Source organism: Ambystoma mexicanum, chromosome 6p (genome assembly GCF_040938575.1).
Source record: "Ambystoma mexicanum isolate Mex_15411 chromosome 6p, UKY_AmexF1_1, whole genome shotgun sequence".
Classification (NCBI taxonomy): Eukaryota; Metazoa; Chordata; class Amphibia; order Caudata; family Ambystomatidae; genus Ambystoma; species Ambystoma mexicanum.
This window is the reverse complement of record NC_090935.1, coordinates 114,332,636-114,351,117: the sequence shown is the minus strand read 5'-3', so window position 1 is coordinate 114,351,117 and position 18,482 is coordinate 114,332,636. Positions and strand designations below refer to the sequence as shown.

The window sequence follows — 18,482 nt, the reverse complement described above, 5'->3', positions numbered from 1 at the left end:
GCTATAAATCCTAATTTTGTACACCCTCAAACTGTTTTACTGCTTTTTCTAATCTTTGTACTATTGTTCTGACACCCTTTGGGTCAATGCTTCTGCCATCTGTAAATGTGTTTTGTGTGTGTATGTGTGTTGTATAGTTTATTAAAACTTTAACGCCATTTCACATGTAAAAAACAACAAAAGAAAAGTGCCTAATAAATGACATCTACTGTCCAAAAATATTACATTTCATCACAAGTTATGCACACTAAAATACGTACTTTTTTCATTGTATGTTTTTATTTAAAGTGCATTTTGGGTACAGGAAAAACACATTAAACCTTCTGATCTATAACATTAAAAAAGATTCCAATTTAACATTAAAAAAGATTCCAATTTAAATACCTAAAATTCATCATTAACATTTCATACATTTAATACACTTAATATCTAAGAAAACGAAAATCTACCTTTAAAATCAAAGATCCTTATTACATGTCACTTTACAGTTATTCAATTAATACAGATACCATTATTTCTCCTGCTATATCATACTAACCCATTAATAACTAAATGTGCTTAATAAAGAGAATGCCTTTACCCAATTAATATTAGAATTTTCAAGTAATTTTGTTATTCCCTTCCATACATGAAAAGCTGCCGTAGTAATAACTAGCGATTGCCCTCCTGGTAGAGCACTCCAAAAGTGATCTCATTCGCGGCCTCTATCTGTATGAACAAATCTTCCATGACCAACCTTATATTTTTCGAGTAGTGTATCACACTTAGTGAGGGTGTGTCTACTAGTCTTATTCGTCCGCCCACAAAGGTGTAATAGTCGCTCCTGTTTGTTTATTTTATATCATGCCCCTATATTATCTAGTGTGGGGAGAATATTTAGACGCATGTAGCTAATAAAACAATTCACCTCTTGTCTACAGATTTTAGTAAGGTAGGATTTTGGTTTCCATGGTTGGAAGACTTGTTTACTGTATTCATCAAACCTTTTCTTTAGGGATAAACTATAAAAATTACGAGCTCTGTCCCATATCAGGGTTGTCTTGTTCAGTGTTTTTGAAAATAAAGGAAAAGAGCTTTCATCAGGCATATTAAGCTCTATGTTTTCTAAATGGTACTTCACTGATGTTTCCCAATCTAGGAACAGCTCGTTCCTTTCATTGTTACTGTTATTATTTGCAGAAATGTACAAGAGTGCATTACTCTTAGCTGTGGCATTAATTAAGAGTGACATAAAACTCCACTCTTAAAACACATACATGAATTCATCCAAAGATAATCATCATAACCCTTCATAAAATTCATGTTGTACATTATAACATTTAAAATTTCAAATACACCACAATTAGAGATTACATAATGGATGTATACGGTTTGGCCGTGTCACAATTGTTTGCAGCCGAATTGACCGTGGTTCTGGTAGGCCTTTCAAAATGATCCCTTAGTTCATAGAAATTTTTTATCACTCAAAGTTTTTTTTTTTCATTCTGGTGTGTGGCACACAGGATTCTGCCTTGTTATTCTCTGCTTTTAACTTTCTTTCATAGTTTCTTTACTTGCAGGAGTGTCTGCTTGTGAACTTCACCTTAGATTCACCGTTCGAAGCAGACTAATGCTGATGCAATTTGTACATAACCTTGTTTGTGTGCTGCACTGTTTCAGATACTCGTTTGTACCTCTTGAAGACAATAACATTAGTTTTAGACTTGCTGTAACTCCTAGCCTCACTGGCAGATGTCTTTTCAGAAGTGTTGCATGTCCAACGTTCACCAATAGATGTCCTCTTGGAAAGCGAATGCTGCGGTGCTCTCCGAGACAGCTGTTCGGGGAACAGTCACGCCCCCATCATTTAGCACCGCTCCGGCTGCTCGGCCCAACTCAGTCTTCAAACGCACAGCACAATGGGATTTGTTAAAACACTTGCGGTCACTCCCACCACAAGGACACTTACGGAGATACTTTGCTTTCAGCTGTCAGGGTGCTATGAATCTCTTCAGTCACGACGGCCTCAGCTGCATTAATGTAAAGGGGCCTTGTTTTGGCTCCGCTCCTCTCACCTCCTCGCCCACGAATGGATTCAAAGCAAGCATTTTTCAACTGCAGGAACTGTAGCAACAAGAATGTATCCAACATGTAACTTTTAACTCTTTTAGGGGAATCTTCTTCACGGCAACTTTGCTCTCAATAGGCCCACTTATAACGGATCTCGTCCTCATGATCATCTGTTCCCTGGCAACAACAACAGAAAAGACAGGCACCTTAGACAAAAGGACATTCTCCTGAAGTATCTTTTCCTACTGGATGTGTCACCTGTGCACCACTTGCACAGTAACCAGCCCCTAACCTTCATCCTTTTAGTCTTTTACTGCCATGACCCCTGGTGTTAACAGACAGCCCCTCCTGGCCTGGCTTCCTGGCAACCACCCTTTCACACCCCCATATGCCCTCCCACCCATCCTCTACCTACCTTTTCACCGTCCACTCAGATTCTAACCCTGCAGCATCAGATCAGTCCCTCCTACACGGGTTGGATCCGATGCCTCAGGATCTGCTTTTTTTGGGGGGGTTTTCGTCCCACGCCTCCAAACCTCCAGAATCAGGGGACACCCCGCTACCCCCAAAGGCCATCAATACCAAACATGGGGAGCGGGGTCACCCCTGAAACCTCTGATCCCCATGTTTGGTAGTGATTACCCAAATTGTTTGTTCCAAACAATTAAATGGTACTGCCCAAATTCAGCCAGATTTACCATCCAGTCAATTGGAAACAAACTATTTGGGTGATACCTATATAATAAGTAAGTCTTGTAGACCGATTTTTTCAGAATCACATGGAGTTCAATTAAACAATGAATTAAAGCAATTATCAATGAAGGTTCCATTCATCAATCTTGACCAAAATATGTCTCTTTCCAATTGAATACTTTAATTCACAAATGTATTAAAAATAAAAGTCGTAGGTTGCAAGTAGACGAAGAGATCAATAAATGCTTCAATGATTCCAAACATTCAATCCTTAAACAGAGACCACAATGCCTTTTTTCAAAAGGGATTCTCCTAATAGGACCCCATCTCTGAAGGCTACCGACAATATTGAAATGCAACCTCATATATATTTTCAAAAATAAAGGATCTGGAAATTTGACCAAGTATTTCAGCAATAAGTCATAATGCCTGTGTAATTTACAATACTCGTTATACCATTTATATTTACATAATAAACCTTGGTCCACGCTCCAGTCATTCATTTTCATTTTGATGTTATCAGGATTTACCAATAAGGATTTTGTATCCAATCTAAGTTCTGTTAATAATTTCTCACACTCTGTGGAAAATCCATTTAGCAGAATAATTTGATTTAGAGTCAAAGCTACATTTAAGTGAATGCATAATGAAAAAGTTTTGGGCTGTAACACTTTCCTAAATATTTCAGTTTCATCAAGCTAACATACAATTTCCATGATTAAATTCCAAGTTTATGTCCAATCAAAACAAAAGACAATGACATTGGAAGACCTGCCTTTTTTTTCACCAAGGAAACTTCGATGAAGCACTTGCCAATTACTGGCGAAAATCTCCAAGCCATATACAATTATCGGGAGTACCTTATGTGACGAATCCTCAGTCAGCACTTATCCCCAGGATAATGTCTCCTCCCATGTGGCCAGGGGAAGGCAACCGCTACCTGATCCTGACCCTGAGGGTGTATTAGGAGGGAGAATCACATGGGAGGAGATGCCATCATGAGGAAGTGGTGGCTCCCTTGGGAGAGATGTGGTATTCTTTTCCTGATGAGGATGAGAATCCTATAATTTCCAAATATCTAATGGCATGCTGTCACCTCACAAGTCCCGCCCATGAGACACTGCAAGGAACATTCTATGTAGGGTCACCTAAACAGATTACATTTTGTACCTTGTGAATTCCAGAGTAAGATGTGACATCCTTTAATTATCATGATTTTGTCTTAGGTAGAAGTCGTAATCCCAATGTCAAAGCACATATCATTCACATAGCATTTCCTAGCTTTGACAAACTTTAGTTCCCAAATCAATCAAAACGAAATAACCATGCAAAACCTAAAACCACTATGGACTTAAAGATCCATAATGCCTATGGTACTGGGCTGAGAAAGAGGAGCAAAGAGATATTTTATTTTATTTATTTATTTATTTTGAGCATTTATAGCAGTGTGCCAAGCCCTCAGTCATCAGGGCACTAGTTACAGTAAATACCAAGTGGCCTTCTTCAAAGTGCAATACCACGCATACGGGTTACAGCATACAGGTAGTTAGTGAAAAGCATAATCTGGCAGAGCCAGGCCTCATGGTACGGGAGCTACATCAGGTATACAGATATACAGAGACAGTCAGGTAGGTGAGACAAATCAGGTAGGTGAATAATGTGACAAAGCCGCGCCTCGTGGTATGGGGGTTACATCGGGCATATAGATATAAAGAGACAAAACAGGTAGGTGCCTAATCTGGCAAAGCTGCACCTCATGATACAGGGGGCTACATCAGATATATAGATATACAGAGACAAATCATAAGTGCGTAATCTGGCAAAGCTGCACCTCATGGTACAGGGGGCTATATCAGGAATACAGATATACAGAGACAAATCAGGTAGGTGCATAATCTCCCAAAACTGTGCCTCATGGTACGGGGGTCTAAATCAGGTATATAGATATACAGAGACAAAACAGGTAGGTGCATAATCTGGCAAAGCCGCACCTCATGGTATGGGCTGCATCAGGTATGCAGATGCCCAAAAAACAACATCAGGCAGGTTGCGGTCAGATGCATGTTCAACATTAGACTACGGGTCGGGTCAAGTAGGATGTAGGCATATTGGGTACATATGCCGTGGTAGAGTGTGTGGCAGGTCATATAGGTTACAGATTACGTGTTAGGCAGGTTAGGATACAAGAGCAATCAGGTAGGCTGCCGAAATGACAGTTTCACAAATGCAGAATTTGGAAATGAAATTGCAGTTCAGATGTATGGTTACTTACACTCATCGCATGTTGGGATGCGATAAGCAAGGTAGACGGGGATTGCAGCAAACAATAGGGCGACGATGTGGAGACGTAGGACAGGCGAGGACCGGTAAAGCATCACCTAACTAGGTCAGTCGTGCCAGGTAAGGTCTGAGTGAGTCAATAAGATGTCGGCACAGGTGAAGGCTGCCCATGCGATCGAGTCATGGAGAGAAGGTGTGCATCAGGGGCAAGGACCAATCTAAGGAAAGGTCTGCATATGATATATGCAATGGGCGTAGGATACTACCAACTACGGGTAGGTTCAAGAGGATGAAAACATGAACATGGATGCATGCCTTACAGCTGGCCGCTTGCCTGGCCTGGACAGGCACAGACCAGCCTCAGCCTTTCCCAGCGGCCATCACCAGCGGAATGAGCAAGCTTTGCCTGACAACTGTGGGAAGGCCTGTGAAGTAGGCTGTAGCCTAGCCAATCAGAGGAGATGGTCGGAGACACTCCTCCCAGCTCACGATGCAATGCTGATGGAAGTTGAGGGCAGTGGCCATTTTAGAAGTGCATCATGCTCCAGTCTGGTAAATGGAGAAGGCTCCATGCTGAAAAGTTCAGCCCCTCAACTCCATGATGGTATGAGGTAGCATGGTGTGCCAGATACATAGGCACAGATAGGCCTCCGCTTTTCCCCGTGGCCTTCCCCGGCGGAATGATCCGGCTTAATGCTCCCACTAAGAAGACCATGCAGTCTAGTTGTTGCGATTCACCTCCCCTAAGTAGAACTTTTAAATGTGGGAATCATCCACAGGTGAAGGAAGGAGTAGCAGAGGCAGAAGCAGTCAGGAGAGAAACTGAAGTCGAAGCAGAAGGGAAAGTGCTAGCAGAAGCCGACGCAGAAAGAGAAGGCATGCGGTATTGCAGAGTACACACAGCAGGAAGCAGGATCGGGGTAGACAGCAGCAGGGAAAGAAGCCCAGCTGTATGGGAGATGTGCTCCCGAACCGATGTGAGTCGCTCGAGTGTGCTGGAGGCTCCAGAGAAGGGCCGTGCAGGCAACAGCAGTTACAGGAGAGCTGTCAACGATATCGCCAGACCACAGAGGGTCTGCCCATTCACTGAAGGCCTGCCCTCACTGACTTTACAATGCAGCATCGAGTGATGGGGAGACGCTGAAAGAAGCCAGTGAGTTGGCCTGAAGAGAGAGGTAACCCCGGGGTGCTCCGAGAAGAACATTTATAAGTAAAAGACAATTTTGAATACCAAACATTTAAAAAAGAAGGGTAAAAAGGGTGTAATTCCCCTTTCATGAGATATCAGCCTGAGGAAACCTGTAACCCACATTGCCAACAGCCGAGACATTATAATGAAGAGATAGGAGGGCAACATGGGCACAATTCTTCTTTCATGAGATATCAGCTTGGGGAAACCTGTAACCCACATTGCCAAAAGCCCAGAGACTATAAAGAAGAGACACTAGGGCAACACAGGAGCAATTCTCCTTTATTATATCAGTTTGGGAAAACCTGTAATCCACATTTCCAACAGTCAAGAGACTATAAAGACAGGCAAACATTGTACAACACTCCTCACATGGGATATTGTTGTGGAGAAACTTAGAACAAATATTGACACTAGCAGAAGAGACCATTTACAGTTAAAGGATTTTTTCTTCCTGCTAGGCGAGTAAACCAGGAAAGGGACAAGTTCTAGTAAGTCCTGGCAGGTGAGTAAACCAGGAAAGAAATAGTTGCTTTGAAGCAATGTGGTTGTGGTAAAAAGGTGTTGTTGAAAGAAACTATTAACTTCGTCATGCTGACAAACTATTATATAATTAAAGACATTTACCATGCTGTCCTGGCAAAAGTATTCCCCCGAAGAATAATTTTGTTATTATTACAACCATTTACATTTTGGGAAGAATACTTTGTAGAAGAAACATTTACTTTACTAGGTTGAAAGACATACTGGATGGAAAAGACATTTTGCTTTGAACTGAATAAAACTTTGTGGAATCAGACCTTTTTCAAAGGTCATCCTGAATTGATTCAGGGGAAGGGAACCAAACCCTGCTCACCAGGAGTGCTTTGTGAGAATTATAAGTCTGAACCTTTGCACATTTTTGTTGAACTGAAACCAGATACATTTACCTTATGCACTTTGGTTATATATGTTAGTGTGCATGTCAGATACATTTGGACACAAGTCATCTTTCTTTAGTTTTAGTTTGCTTTGCAGGAACATTCTTGTTAGGATAGGCGTTTATCTCACCCCGCTTTACCTTTAATAAAAATGGCAAACAATAAAAAAACTACAACTTTGTGTCCATCTCTCATTTCTGACCCCCTCACACTTACCTGCGTAAAATTGAATTAGAGAAATAATTGTGTATTTCCAAAACTTAAATGTAATCTTCCTCGTTTGGGTATAAAGAGGTACTAGCTTCAACTCGATTCTAAAACCCAGATCACAGGTACCCAGCCAGAGTTATTGTTAGTCATTTCTGATAGAAATTGACATCCCTGTTCTTCAAATAAACACAAAAAATGCATATAAATACAAAATGAAAAGAATATTATGGATAGCTGATCTAACTCTAAATGAACTCCTATTTGGAGTGAGGATTTCCATGTTCTAAGGGCAACATTCGAAGGGATATTGCTCCTTGAATGCTTCTTCTTGGGCCTGCACCACTCTTTGGCCCACTTTCCACAATGAGACCACTCCACCAGGCATTCCTATGCGTCCCTTTCACACCAACAGTTTTTCACACACGTCTCATTGCGGAGAGAGCTTTCCGCCACTGCGATCATGTCGTCTCTAATCCAGGCACACCCGCAGGAAACCCTGCTTACACAGCCCCCTCTCTCTTACTGCACTACTCATCTTCTCCCTAGCTGCACCTACTCTCACCTGGAACATCCTTTGCTGATGCCACCCCACCCCAGGCCCCCCTAACCCGCTCCGCAGACAGGCCCCAACCTCCCCCGCTGCTTACTCAAATCCCTTCTCATCCTCTGGCCCAACTCACCTCTCCTGTCTTCCAGGCCCCAACCCACACGTTCAAGTTCAATGTACGGGCACTACATACATTTTGCAATAGTTTGCTTTTTTGGGGTGCTTTTCTGCAACAACCACCAGGGGTCCACAAGCCTCCTGCTCTTTCCTTCTTATCACTGGCTTTTGTTAGGGGATACGGTATGGCCCTTGGAATAATAGTGCTGATCTTCTTGCTGTGAGAAACCAGAGGGTGTCTCATCCGCTAGTCCCTGGGGAACTCTCTCTCAGGTGGCCAGGGAACGGCCATCGCCTTTGGATCCAGACCTTGGGGGTCGACCAATGCGGGAGGATCACCTGGGTGAGGGGTCTTCAGTGAGTGGGGGAGAAGCAGCCGATGGTGAGCCACGATATTCCCCCCTTTTTTGTTCATCTATCCCATCCAATTTTTTAGGATTTCCAAAGTCCCAACTCCCCACTCCCCCTTTTTATGCAAACACTGGGCTGAGGAAGATGTGGACTGAGAGTAACCAGACCAACTCTCTCACATCGTATTGGACATGTCCTGTTAATCGGGCCAGGCAAAGTCAGTCACTTTACACTAAGTGCATACACCTGATACCAGTTAGCTCTCCTCACACAAATTGTTTTGTTGAATTAACCTAAGGCATTCTGTGACTAAGAAACCTTTTGCAAACAAAAGATTTTGTGCAACCAAAAGCAATGTTTCCGTGGAAGGCCCTGGTCCTGTCTAAAGCCAGACTGTGTTCTAAGACCTGAGTGTGCCACCTTATCCCGTGCTAAAAACGTGGGGAAGGAAGTTTTGTTCAGTTACCTTGACATATTAGTCCCGGGAGGATAGCTCAGCGGCAGCGTGCGCTTCTTGGAAGCAGGACGACACGAAGCAACAACAGGTTCGATCCCCGGGTCCGCGCTTAGAAACCTCTGGGTGTTTAAGCACGTTATAAATACGTAACTAAGACAAAAAAAACACAATTATGTAACTAAGAAAAACAAACAATTCCTGTAACAGCGCCTTGATGCCTGCGGGCTGTGTGAGCGCTTTATAAATGTAAATAAAAAAAATATATATATATATTGTTTTGAAAACTACTTTTTCCTTTACATATACATCTTTCCCTATACACATTTAGTGTAGTAGAGTAAGGACAGGCAGTAGATTATTTTTTAGTATAGACCATTTTGTTTTGACTGACAAATGACTAGGACTGTGTTCTTTTTTACTTTGATGGTTGAGAGTACTCCCATCTCTAGCTATAGGGCAAGTTAGGAGTTTTTCAAAACCCCCTTTCAAGTTACAATAAAGGTTTTTTTAACTTGCCAATCGTGTGTCTGCGTCTACTCTTGGTATCATGTCTGCCTTACCGTACCAAAACATGTAAAGCGGATTCCAAAAGGTTTTTCGATGATTCGTTTCCATGTAGACACCATCCGCAAAGCAAATATGCAAAAACTACACTTAACATAACATAGGCAAATTCATAATGCATTTAGAGGTTACTGCAAAGAACAGCATTTTGCAATTATGAACAGCCATTTAGCAGTATTTGACAAGTCCCTTAAAGGAAAACATTAAAAATGTATGAATATTTTAAATTATACATGATTCACACACCTTGAGCCAAATTAGAACCCAAGGGGGCTAATTTTTGTTATCCCCCAGAGCGTAAATGGAAGCCCTAAACAGTGTTACACCTGTCTTTAGGCCTCGATTCACACTCCAGGGCGGAACGGGAGTTATGTTTCCCTCCGCTTTCAGTAACAACTTGGTTGGACACTACCATGAGATTTTCTTGCTGGTGTAAAGCCAATGATTTCCTGTGGAATAAAGCCAGTTTTTTGCAACAGCATAAAGCAGTTGGATTCCATAGGACATTGTTGTAAATAGGACATCATTGTGAATAGGACATCATTGTAAATGCTGCCTGCCATGTGTTTATGGCAGGCAGCGTTTACTCTATTTGTAATGCAAAGTGCAAAAGAAGTGTAAAGAGCCTCCCGTTGTCTTTTTACACTTCTCATTTGCACTCCGCAGAGAAAATGAGGAAAACTGTCCGGAAGGCACCCGTTTGCGCCTAAGTGCAAACGTAAGCGGTGACTTCTGCGCAATTATAATTTTTTTAATAAAATGAGCTCCAATATGTGACTAGGCAAATCCATGTTCTGTGTGTACTAAACACAAGCACTAAATAGCTCTAAAAAAAAAGCTGTCTGTGCCAGAATTTTTGAGCAGTACTGCACATACATATGGTTAACACCATCTTTAACCAGATGTTCATCTGTCCTGCAGATAATAATAATTACCACACAAGCAGTGCCCGTCTATTTAAAAGCTCTTCTGCTACCCTGCACCCCCTGGTAGCATCCTGTTTGCACAGTGCTCTGTTGCTTTCCAGTAACTCCCATACATCTGGCCCTCATTACAAGGTTGCCGGTAGGCCGCAGGTGCGACCGGCAGCCTACCGGCAACCTCGCCTTACCGTTTCACCGCCCGATATCCCAGTACTAGTGGGATATTATGAGAGGCGAAGGAACAGTAAGTTCCCATTCGCAGGAAGGGGAACACTGAAGCCCCTACCAGCAGACTTTGCCAGTCCGGAAAAAGTGCCAGTGACCGTTGTTGCCCACACTATTTTCCGGACCGGCAAACTTGTAATAAGGGCCATAGACACCAGTCTGCTGCAGTGGAGATATTAGTACACAGAGGCATTCTACCAATACATATAAATAATAATTTGTCAATGCAAATCCTATAAAAGTAATTGAAAAATAAATAGTTGAGTGGAAGTTAAGGATCTCTACCAAAAACAAAATGGCTGGCCAATGTTAAAAGCAAAAAGTTTGTGGAGGGCCGAATACATGATGTGGCTAAAGCAGGTTAAAGAGATTTTATGCCAAGACAAATGTCTGATCGAGATTAATGGAATAAAGGATGCACACAGCAACTACTAGCTCTGTGTATTATTAATTTACTGTGGTAGTGGGGAATGGCACTGGGGAAGGCGGAACATGTCAGACTAGGGCAAAGGTCCTGGCCTGAGGATGTATACCGTCAGCCCATATTGTCGACAGCCTGATTAGCTGGCACCTTTTCCATGGGTACCAATTTCAGATAATGCATACTCTAAAAATAAACTATCATACAATGATGGACACTTTTCAGGCTGATTGCCTCTCTAGGTTGGGTCAAGATAAGACTTTAAAAATGGTGTAACATGCCCTTTTTAAACTAGTTGAAATGAGTCTAGTTTGCCTTCCCTTGTGAGTCCTAATACATGCATTTATCATATTCAATAATTTCTTTTTAAGAATTATGATACATATTTAGTCATTATTATATTGTGTTACTATTATTTTATTACGCTATGTTGATTGATTTTTCTGATGAAACTTTCATGTATAAGTATCAATTTGTAATTCTTCGAATTCTCAATAAAAATCATTTAACAAGAACATTATGCCAACTATAAAATCATATCCCATTGGACAACAGATCTTTTGCAAACCTAAACCAAGTAGCCATTATGTCTTTGTGTGCTTAAGCTCTAACATACATCATTCAACCAGTGGCCTGAAAGATACTACTTGAGGTTTCTATAGCACACATCTCAGACCAGTACAGATGAAGATTGGGTCCAGAAGGTTGTCCAACTTCAGTCCTTGAGGGCCGGAAACGTGTCAGATTGTCAGGATACCCGTCATTAATATGCATGAGATAAATTTGTATACAATGGTTCTAATTGTATGCACATATTTCCTCATGAATATGAATGAGAAATATCCTGAAAACCTCTCAGCATTCCGGCCCTCAAGGCCTGGAGTTGGGCAACCCTGGCAGTTACAGAGACGGGGAGTAAGGAGTACCCAAGTGTACAAGGGTTTTTTGTCAGTGATTCAGCGGTCGGTGTTCATTAGGTTGTCTGATGAGGAACAACATGGTCTTCTTTGCCCTCCTGCAGTGCAGTAGTGCTCAGTCTGATCAATAGAGGGGATTTATTCAGGAGTGCTGATGCTTAGAAGGAGGACTCATTTTCTCTTTCATGCACTTCTTAGTCCTAGCCCAGAAATGTTTTTGATTCCGTTAGCGTTAGACCCACGAGGTAGTGTGTTTATCAGCCAGGTACGGAGGTGGCTGGGTTGCCATGGCCTTGTAGTTGATATAGTCCGTTGTAAAAAATAATGGGTTGTACTGAGACAGGCCTTCACTATTTCCAAAGAGCTCAGTGAGTGCCACAATGTCAGACTGTTTGCACTAGCACACTGCATAATGACCAGGAGCAAAGTCCCACCAGAAGATGTCCATGAGCCACTGAACTGTCTCACCAAAATTCGTGAAACATCGTAATTGCTCAGATTCGCCCTGCAGACCTCGAACCTCAAGATGAAATTGGAGGCCGTTGTAGAGATTTGTGGTGATGTGAATGTCAAAAGGGAATCTGTGGGGTCCCAATCAGTGCTTAATTTGCAGCAGTGTTTGCCAGGGCTCAGATCTGGCACTTATTTCTGAGCCCCAGCCTTTACTGTGTCAGACTCAGTTTGATTACGTCGTGGTGTTTTTGGCAAGTTCATTATTTTAACTAGATGACCCAGGTGGGGAGGACAGGACTGGAACAATGATTTGGAAGGGGCAATGCTGGGCTCTCATGCCGGCCAGACCTGTACACTGCTCCACTCAGCCTGTGTGACATTGGTGAAACCTGGCTACCGTAATAACCAGCAGCACTGCCAAAGGAGGGTGGGCAGCAGGACAGTCACCAGCCAGCAGTCTCAACACAGAAGCAAGGTCTGAGAACTTGCCTCTGTCGAAGAAGACTGCCTGTCACAAGTGCCAACCTATACGTGAAGACCTTGCTGTAGTGTTTGTCAGGTTAGTTCATAAGTTTGATAATCATTTTATAAGGAGAGCTATTTTACTCTGTGGATAGATGGTAAACATGTGCCACTTGCCACCAACAGAATGAAAGGAGAATTCCATGTGTTTAAAGAAGCACTTACCAAGCATCTTACTCTGAGACACAACTAAAGTGCGCATATGATATGATATGATATGGCATTTGTAACGCGCCTATACACAAGTGTTTCAAGGCGCGATGTATGCCACAGTCAATGCATCCATCACCCTCACGAAGTAGATGGGAGTTGCAGCTTTAACCTCAAATATGGTGACACTGTAGGGAGCAGTCGTGCGTAGGGTCAAGACTAGTGGGCAGCGAGGAGTCCGCCCAATGTGTGACAGTCATGCCAGCAGGAAATTGGGCCTTGGAACTTATTTATTTAGCAAATTAAGCACTGGTTCCAATTACCCAGTAGGATAGCTTAAAGGTCTACTAGACCTGTGCAGACATCTGTGTACCACCCACAGCTTACATGTTTGACTGTGTGAAGCGAAGACCCAGTATTTCAAAGTTCTGAAGTTAATGAAATGAGTATCACTGAGTTCGGAAAGGACTCCTGACAATGTTCCAAGAAACCATTGCATGTATTGTGTGTGCTAGATTAATAATATGTCTCCTATTTCTCTGGGCATTTTAAAATGCACACAGGAAAACCAGAGGTTATACCGATAACTGTTGACTGTGCCCCATAGCAGCTAACTCACTCCATCCACCTATTATAACTCAAGAATAGTTATAGATAAAGGTTTCTGGATTTCTTTTGCATACCTTAAAGTGCAAGGAGTAAGCTAGAACAAGAGCGAAAAGTGATTATTTTATTTTATTTAGCATTTTTAACGTGCTTTATGCAACAGAATTCAGTTTCACAGCACCACAAACCTGAACAAACCGACCTTGGATCCCACAGTTTTAACACATTTTTGGCCCATCCCTCTTTTGATATTTCTGATGACGGCTTTGAAATCTATTGTCACCCCCCAACTTAGAGATTTTTTAGAACAGTCCTCTCTATACTTGACATATTCCAGTTCGGTTTCCACCCAGCAATGGGTAGTGAGTCAGTGCTAGTGTCTGTCATTGATGATCTGACCATGATCCTCGACCAGGGCGGAGTAGGTCTACTAATATTGTTGGACCTCTCTGCTGCTTTTGACACAATTGACCACTCTATTTTGTGTCACTCTCTTGGGGAGATTGGTATTGTGGGGATCAGTCCTAGACTGGTTCAGGTCTTTCATGGCTGACCGGACACGGGTGCTTTCACTTCCTCCTTTTCTTTCTGCCCCATTCCCCTTGACCTGTGGAGGCCCCCAGGGTTCTGCCATTTCCTCTCTACTCTTTAAAGTCTATGTTCTTCCTCTCGCTAAATTAATCCACTCTCATGGGGGTAGGTTCTATGCTTGCAAGGACGACATGCAACTTATTTTCAGAATTGATCAAGACCAGGACCTGATGGCTTTTCGCCACAGATTTTGTTTGGCTGACATTGGCAGCTGGATGAATACCAACTGGCTAAAGCTAAACACAGAGAAAACCAAAGTTATGGTTCTCGTGCATTCTCCAGCTGCCAAATCCCTCTGGACCAATGACATCTTCACTGGGCTCTTTACCTACTCTGGTCTCCCTTGTCAAAAATCTGGGAATAACAATAGGCTCATCTTTTTTGGCTTCCCCTCAGGTCAATGCTAGATGTAGTTCAGGCCACGCTAAACTTAGACTTCTGAAGACAATTCGTCCATACATTCCTGCAAACCTTTGGAGCCTTATCTCTGCTTTCATTTTAGGGACTCTTGATTATTGTACCGCAACACTACTTTCTCATCCTAAGTTTTTGATACAGCGCCATCAAGTGTTACAGAACTCTGCCACTTGCCTGGCAGTAGTCTTCCTAAATTTGCCCACATATCGCCGATATTGCAGAATATTCACTGGCTTCCTGTTGACTCCAGAATTAAATTCAAGACTCCGTTTGGTTCATAGGGCCTTTTACGGCTCTGGAGCCCTTTATCTGTGTGAAAAGCTCACCAAGTATGCCCCCTCAAGGAATCTTCCATCTGCAGATCAGCTTCTGTTGTGTATTCCCTGTTTTTCTAGATCCACTATTGGTGGGCAAGCTTTTTCCATCTCGGCTCTGGGCCTTTAGAACTCTCTTCCTTTGGCCCTGCGTGCCATTGTTTACTATTGGCCTTTCGTAAGGTGCTAAAAACGTATTTTCTAGACTTTCTTTTGTCTAGTCTCACCGTTCTTTCCAAAGTGGTTTCCTTCCTAATAAGGAACCCTCTGAACCATGATATCTGCAGGTCTAAGCTGTGGTTTAAACGTTTTTAATATAACATATGATATGTGGAGTACTGCATCTCCTTCAATGCCTATATTGCAGCACAATCTGTTGGCTTTGTCAATGCTTGTTTTTAGTTTGTGGCAGGCTTTCATAAACAGTACATGAAAAGTTATGGTTTATACTTGCTTAGATCAAGTGCTAAGAAATAACATCTGCTTGCAATTAGTCTTGAAACTCACACTTTTCCTTCTGTTTAGGCATCTCTGAACGTGTCCCTCCTTGTTTCCAGCATTCTAAACTTTCCCGCCTACTTGATTTTTTTAGTTCAAACCTCTCCAAAAAGTAAAATAAGTTCACCCAGCTCAAACCCAGAGAAATTTGGGCGATTTTGGTTCGACTTGAATCAGTCTGTGCATGGCTTTTGAAGAAGAACTCAGGTGCTTCAAATGACTTGTAGTAATCTTAAGTTATCTGGATCTCTTTGTGCGATTCTTCAAAGTTTTTTTTTTTAGAATACTCATTATGAACGAACTGCTGTAAACTCCTATTCCACTTTACTAATGCAATATCCATCTCTTTTTATTTTAGGTCTTCGACTTTACGATATCTGATGAGGACATGGAAAACATGTTGCTGTTTCACAAGGGACTCAGACTCATCATTCCAGTCATAGAGGTCAGTACCACCAGTATTACTCAAATAAATACAAGAGAGTGTGGCAAATGTCCCCTCCCACCTGTCTTGTGCACAAAAACATAGCACTCGTGTTGAACACTGAGAAATTCTTATTCACTGCAATACAACGTTCTATGAAAACTACAATGAAAGCCCCCAACAGTTTTACACCTGATATCAAGTGAGTTATTTTTCAGTCGATTAAAATGTGCTGCTACCAATTTGATTTGTATTAAAAATGCAATGTCATTAGTTGCAAGCATCTTCCGATATCTCCAATTGCAAGCAGTTTAGCAGCTCGGCCTGCCACCAATCATTCATGTGAAATCTGAAGAGCAACACAGATCTCTGGCCCAGGTGATGGCAGAGCATCCAGGTGATTTCTGGGCATAGAGAGGCAGAAATAACTTTTGGTACTGTGAGACCGGCATGGTATCAAGAGATGACACAAACAGATAGATCTGGAAAACCTTTATTTTTAGTGGTCAGGATGGAAATATACCTATCTTGCCCCAACTTTAGGGTGGTTCTGCTCCCTAATGAAAAGAAACTAAGGGAAGTCTAAGTCTGTCAGTCAAAAGTAAATTACTGTCTGTGTCAAAACCTATGCTTGGCCCTCATGTCTACAAAGAAATAGAGTCTGTGGGTTTTGGCCAACTTAACACCATTGAAAGCAAAGTCAGTGTGATCATGGAGCTCTCCCATGGCTCCGTTCCCCAAGTTAAAGACACTCATGGTAAGAAAGTTCCACAAGTTCTTAGGATTATATTGGAAAATTCACAGTGCCTTTCCTTATACGACTCACTTCTTTACAGAGCTTCCATCCCAGGCTCCCATAGTCTTGAGCTTAGTTAGCCTTCAAAGTGTCAATGTTCAAGGTTACTTTGTTTTCAAACACAAATGTATAATTCACAACAGTTTCTTCAGAAAATATCACTCTTCACTTGTTGCTTGCGAGACTCCCTTCCCCATGCAAAACCAAGTACTTCTTATACTTAGGTATCCCTTGATCGTGGCGCAGTTTGCAGATTGCACGGTCCACCCATTACAGGTCGGTCGCACAACCAGCTGCCTAACTTTACTCATAGTTCATTAGGATGGGGTCTCTTTGGCCCTCCTGGATTCGCCTCCTGCCTGGTTTGTATTTTGCTCAGTGTTCAACTGCGTACAGCTCCCCTGACATTGCAGTGCTTCTCTTTTCTTTCTCAGAGACTTTCGAATGTGTATATTCTTATACGTGACCTTTCTGTGATACTGTTTCCTTCCAGAACGCTTTTACCATTGTCCTCATGACAACCGTATCCTTTTCGCATTGCACATTTGTTAAACTGGCTACAAGAGACTTTCAATGACGAGTGCTTTCACTCGCGGTCACTCCGATACAATGTAAACAGTCTTTCCTTTACTGGCAAAGGGGTTTACAGCCTCCTTCAGCTTTCCTTCTGTTACTGTCTTCGCATCCGAGGTCAGGCTCTCCCCGCTTGCCCATCAGACACTCCTGGGCTCTTATTCTACCAAGAGGAATGAGCATGGACTGGGCAGCATACACCACGGGATAAGCACACTCCTTGCATTCCTCCTGCAGACACCTACGGCTCCCTGGAGACACGGCTCCTTTGCCACGCTTCACTCGGCTTCACCCGACAGCCCCTCTGCGTTCGGCGTCCCATTCTCCTTGGCCCGGTTTCTGGTTCTGCTGTGAGCTACCCTCCAGCTCCTTCTCCAACTCGTACTCCAACTTCTTCCCCAACTTGTTCGTTATGCCAAGCATGTGTGTTCCTTTTATATCTAGCTAAATAGTTAATAGGCTGCAGGTGGGCATAGTTGAATTCAATTACCTGAAATTGTCTGGCCTTGTTAATGGGACCTGTCCATTGGGTAAGTTGATGTGCTTTGATCTTCATCTTTCTCGTCCCAGTACCATAGTGGTGTTTCTTATGGGAAATCCGTACTCCTCTTGATTTCCTCTTCTTTGTCTCAGTATTTTAATAGTGTTTAGGGTAAGGAGGAGTGTATGCTTCAATATACCCTATAAAGGCTAAGGGAGGTTTGGAACTGTTATTATCAAGAACAGGGGGGTACCAGGCCTCACCCTCGGGTATTCCCTCCCCAATCCCTGAGGACCCATGTGAATCTCCCTCGCTTGTCCACCCACAGGGTTGGGATCCAAAAGCGATGTCACGCCCTTATCCAACTGCGTAGAAAATCCCGGAGAAGTAGGCTCGGAAAGACCCTTAGGTTTTTCACAGTACACTCTTATTTGACTTTCTCTCTAGAGGCACTACAACCTTCCTGCCTGGCCGTCTTTAGTTCTCCACCTCCAATTCTCACCTCTTTGATGTTCCTTGATTAGAGTATCATGCATGGAGAATGTGGGTGGGTCCAGTGTCGGAGGAAGCGTGTTTGGGCCACACTACTGAATATAAATACATGAGAAACTTTTGCTACTGTCGAAAAGATGTTTGGTGTATTCAGAACTTCCGATCAGTACAAGGATCAATATGCTCCACCTTTCAAACACCGGGGCTAGCTGCTTAAGTAAATCATTTTTTTCGATTCCTGAACAGAAGACTCACAAAATGCTCTGCCTGGGATGAGAGGAAGCCTGCATCTGCCGGGTTGT

General features: G+C 42.6%; 1 protein-coding gene across 1 annotated transcript in view; it reads left to right on the top strand.

The window, feature by feature from the left end:
- Positions 1–18,482, top strand: part of LOC138511262 (aldo-keto reductase family 1 member A1-A-like) — a 253,297-nt gene that overhangs the window by 214,178 nt on the left and 20,637 nt on the right. Inside the window, exon 8 of the mRNA XM_069626813.1 lies at positions 15,773–15,859. Within this exon, the coding sequence (XP_069482914.1) occupies positions 15,773–15,859 (87 nt within the window). The remainder of the gene's footprint in view (positions 1–15,772; positions 15,860–18,482) is intronic.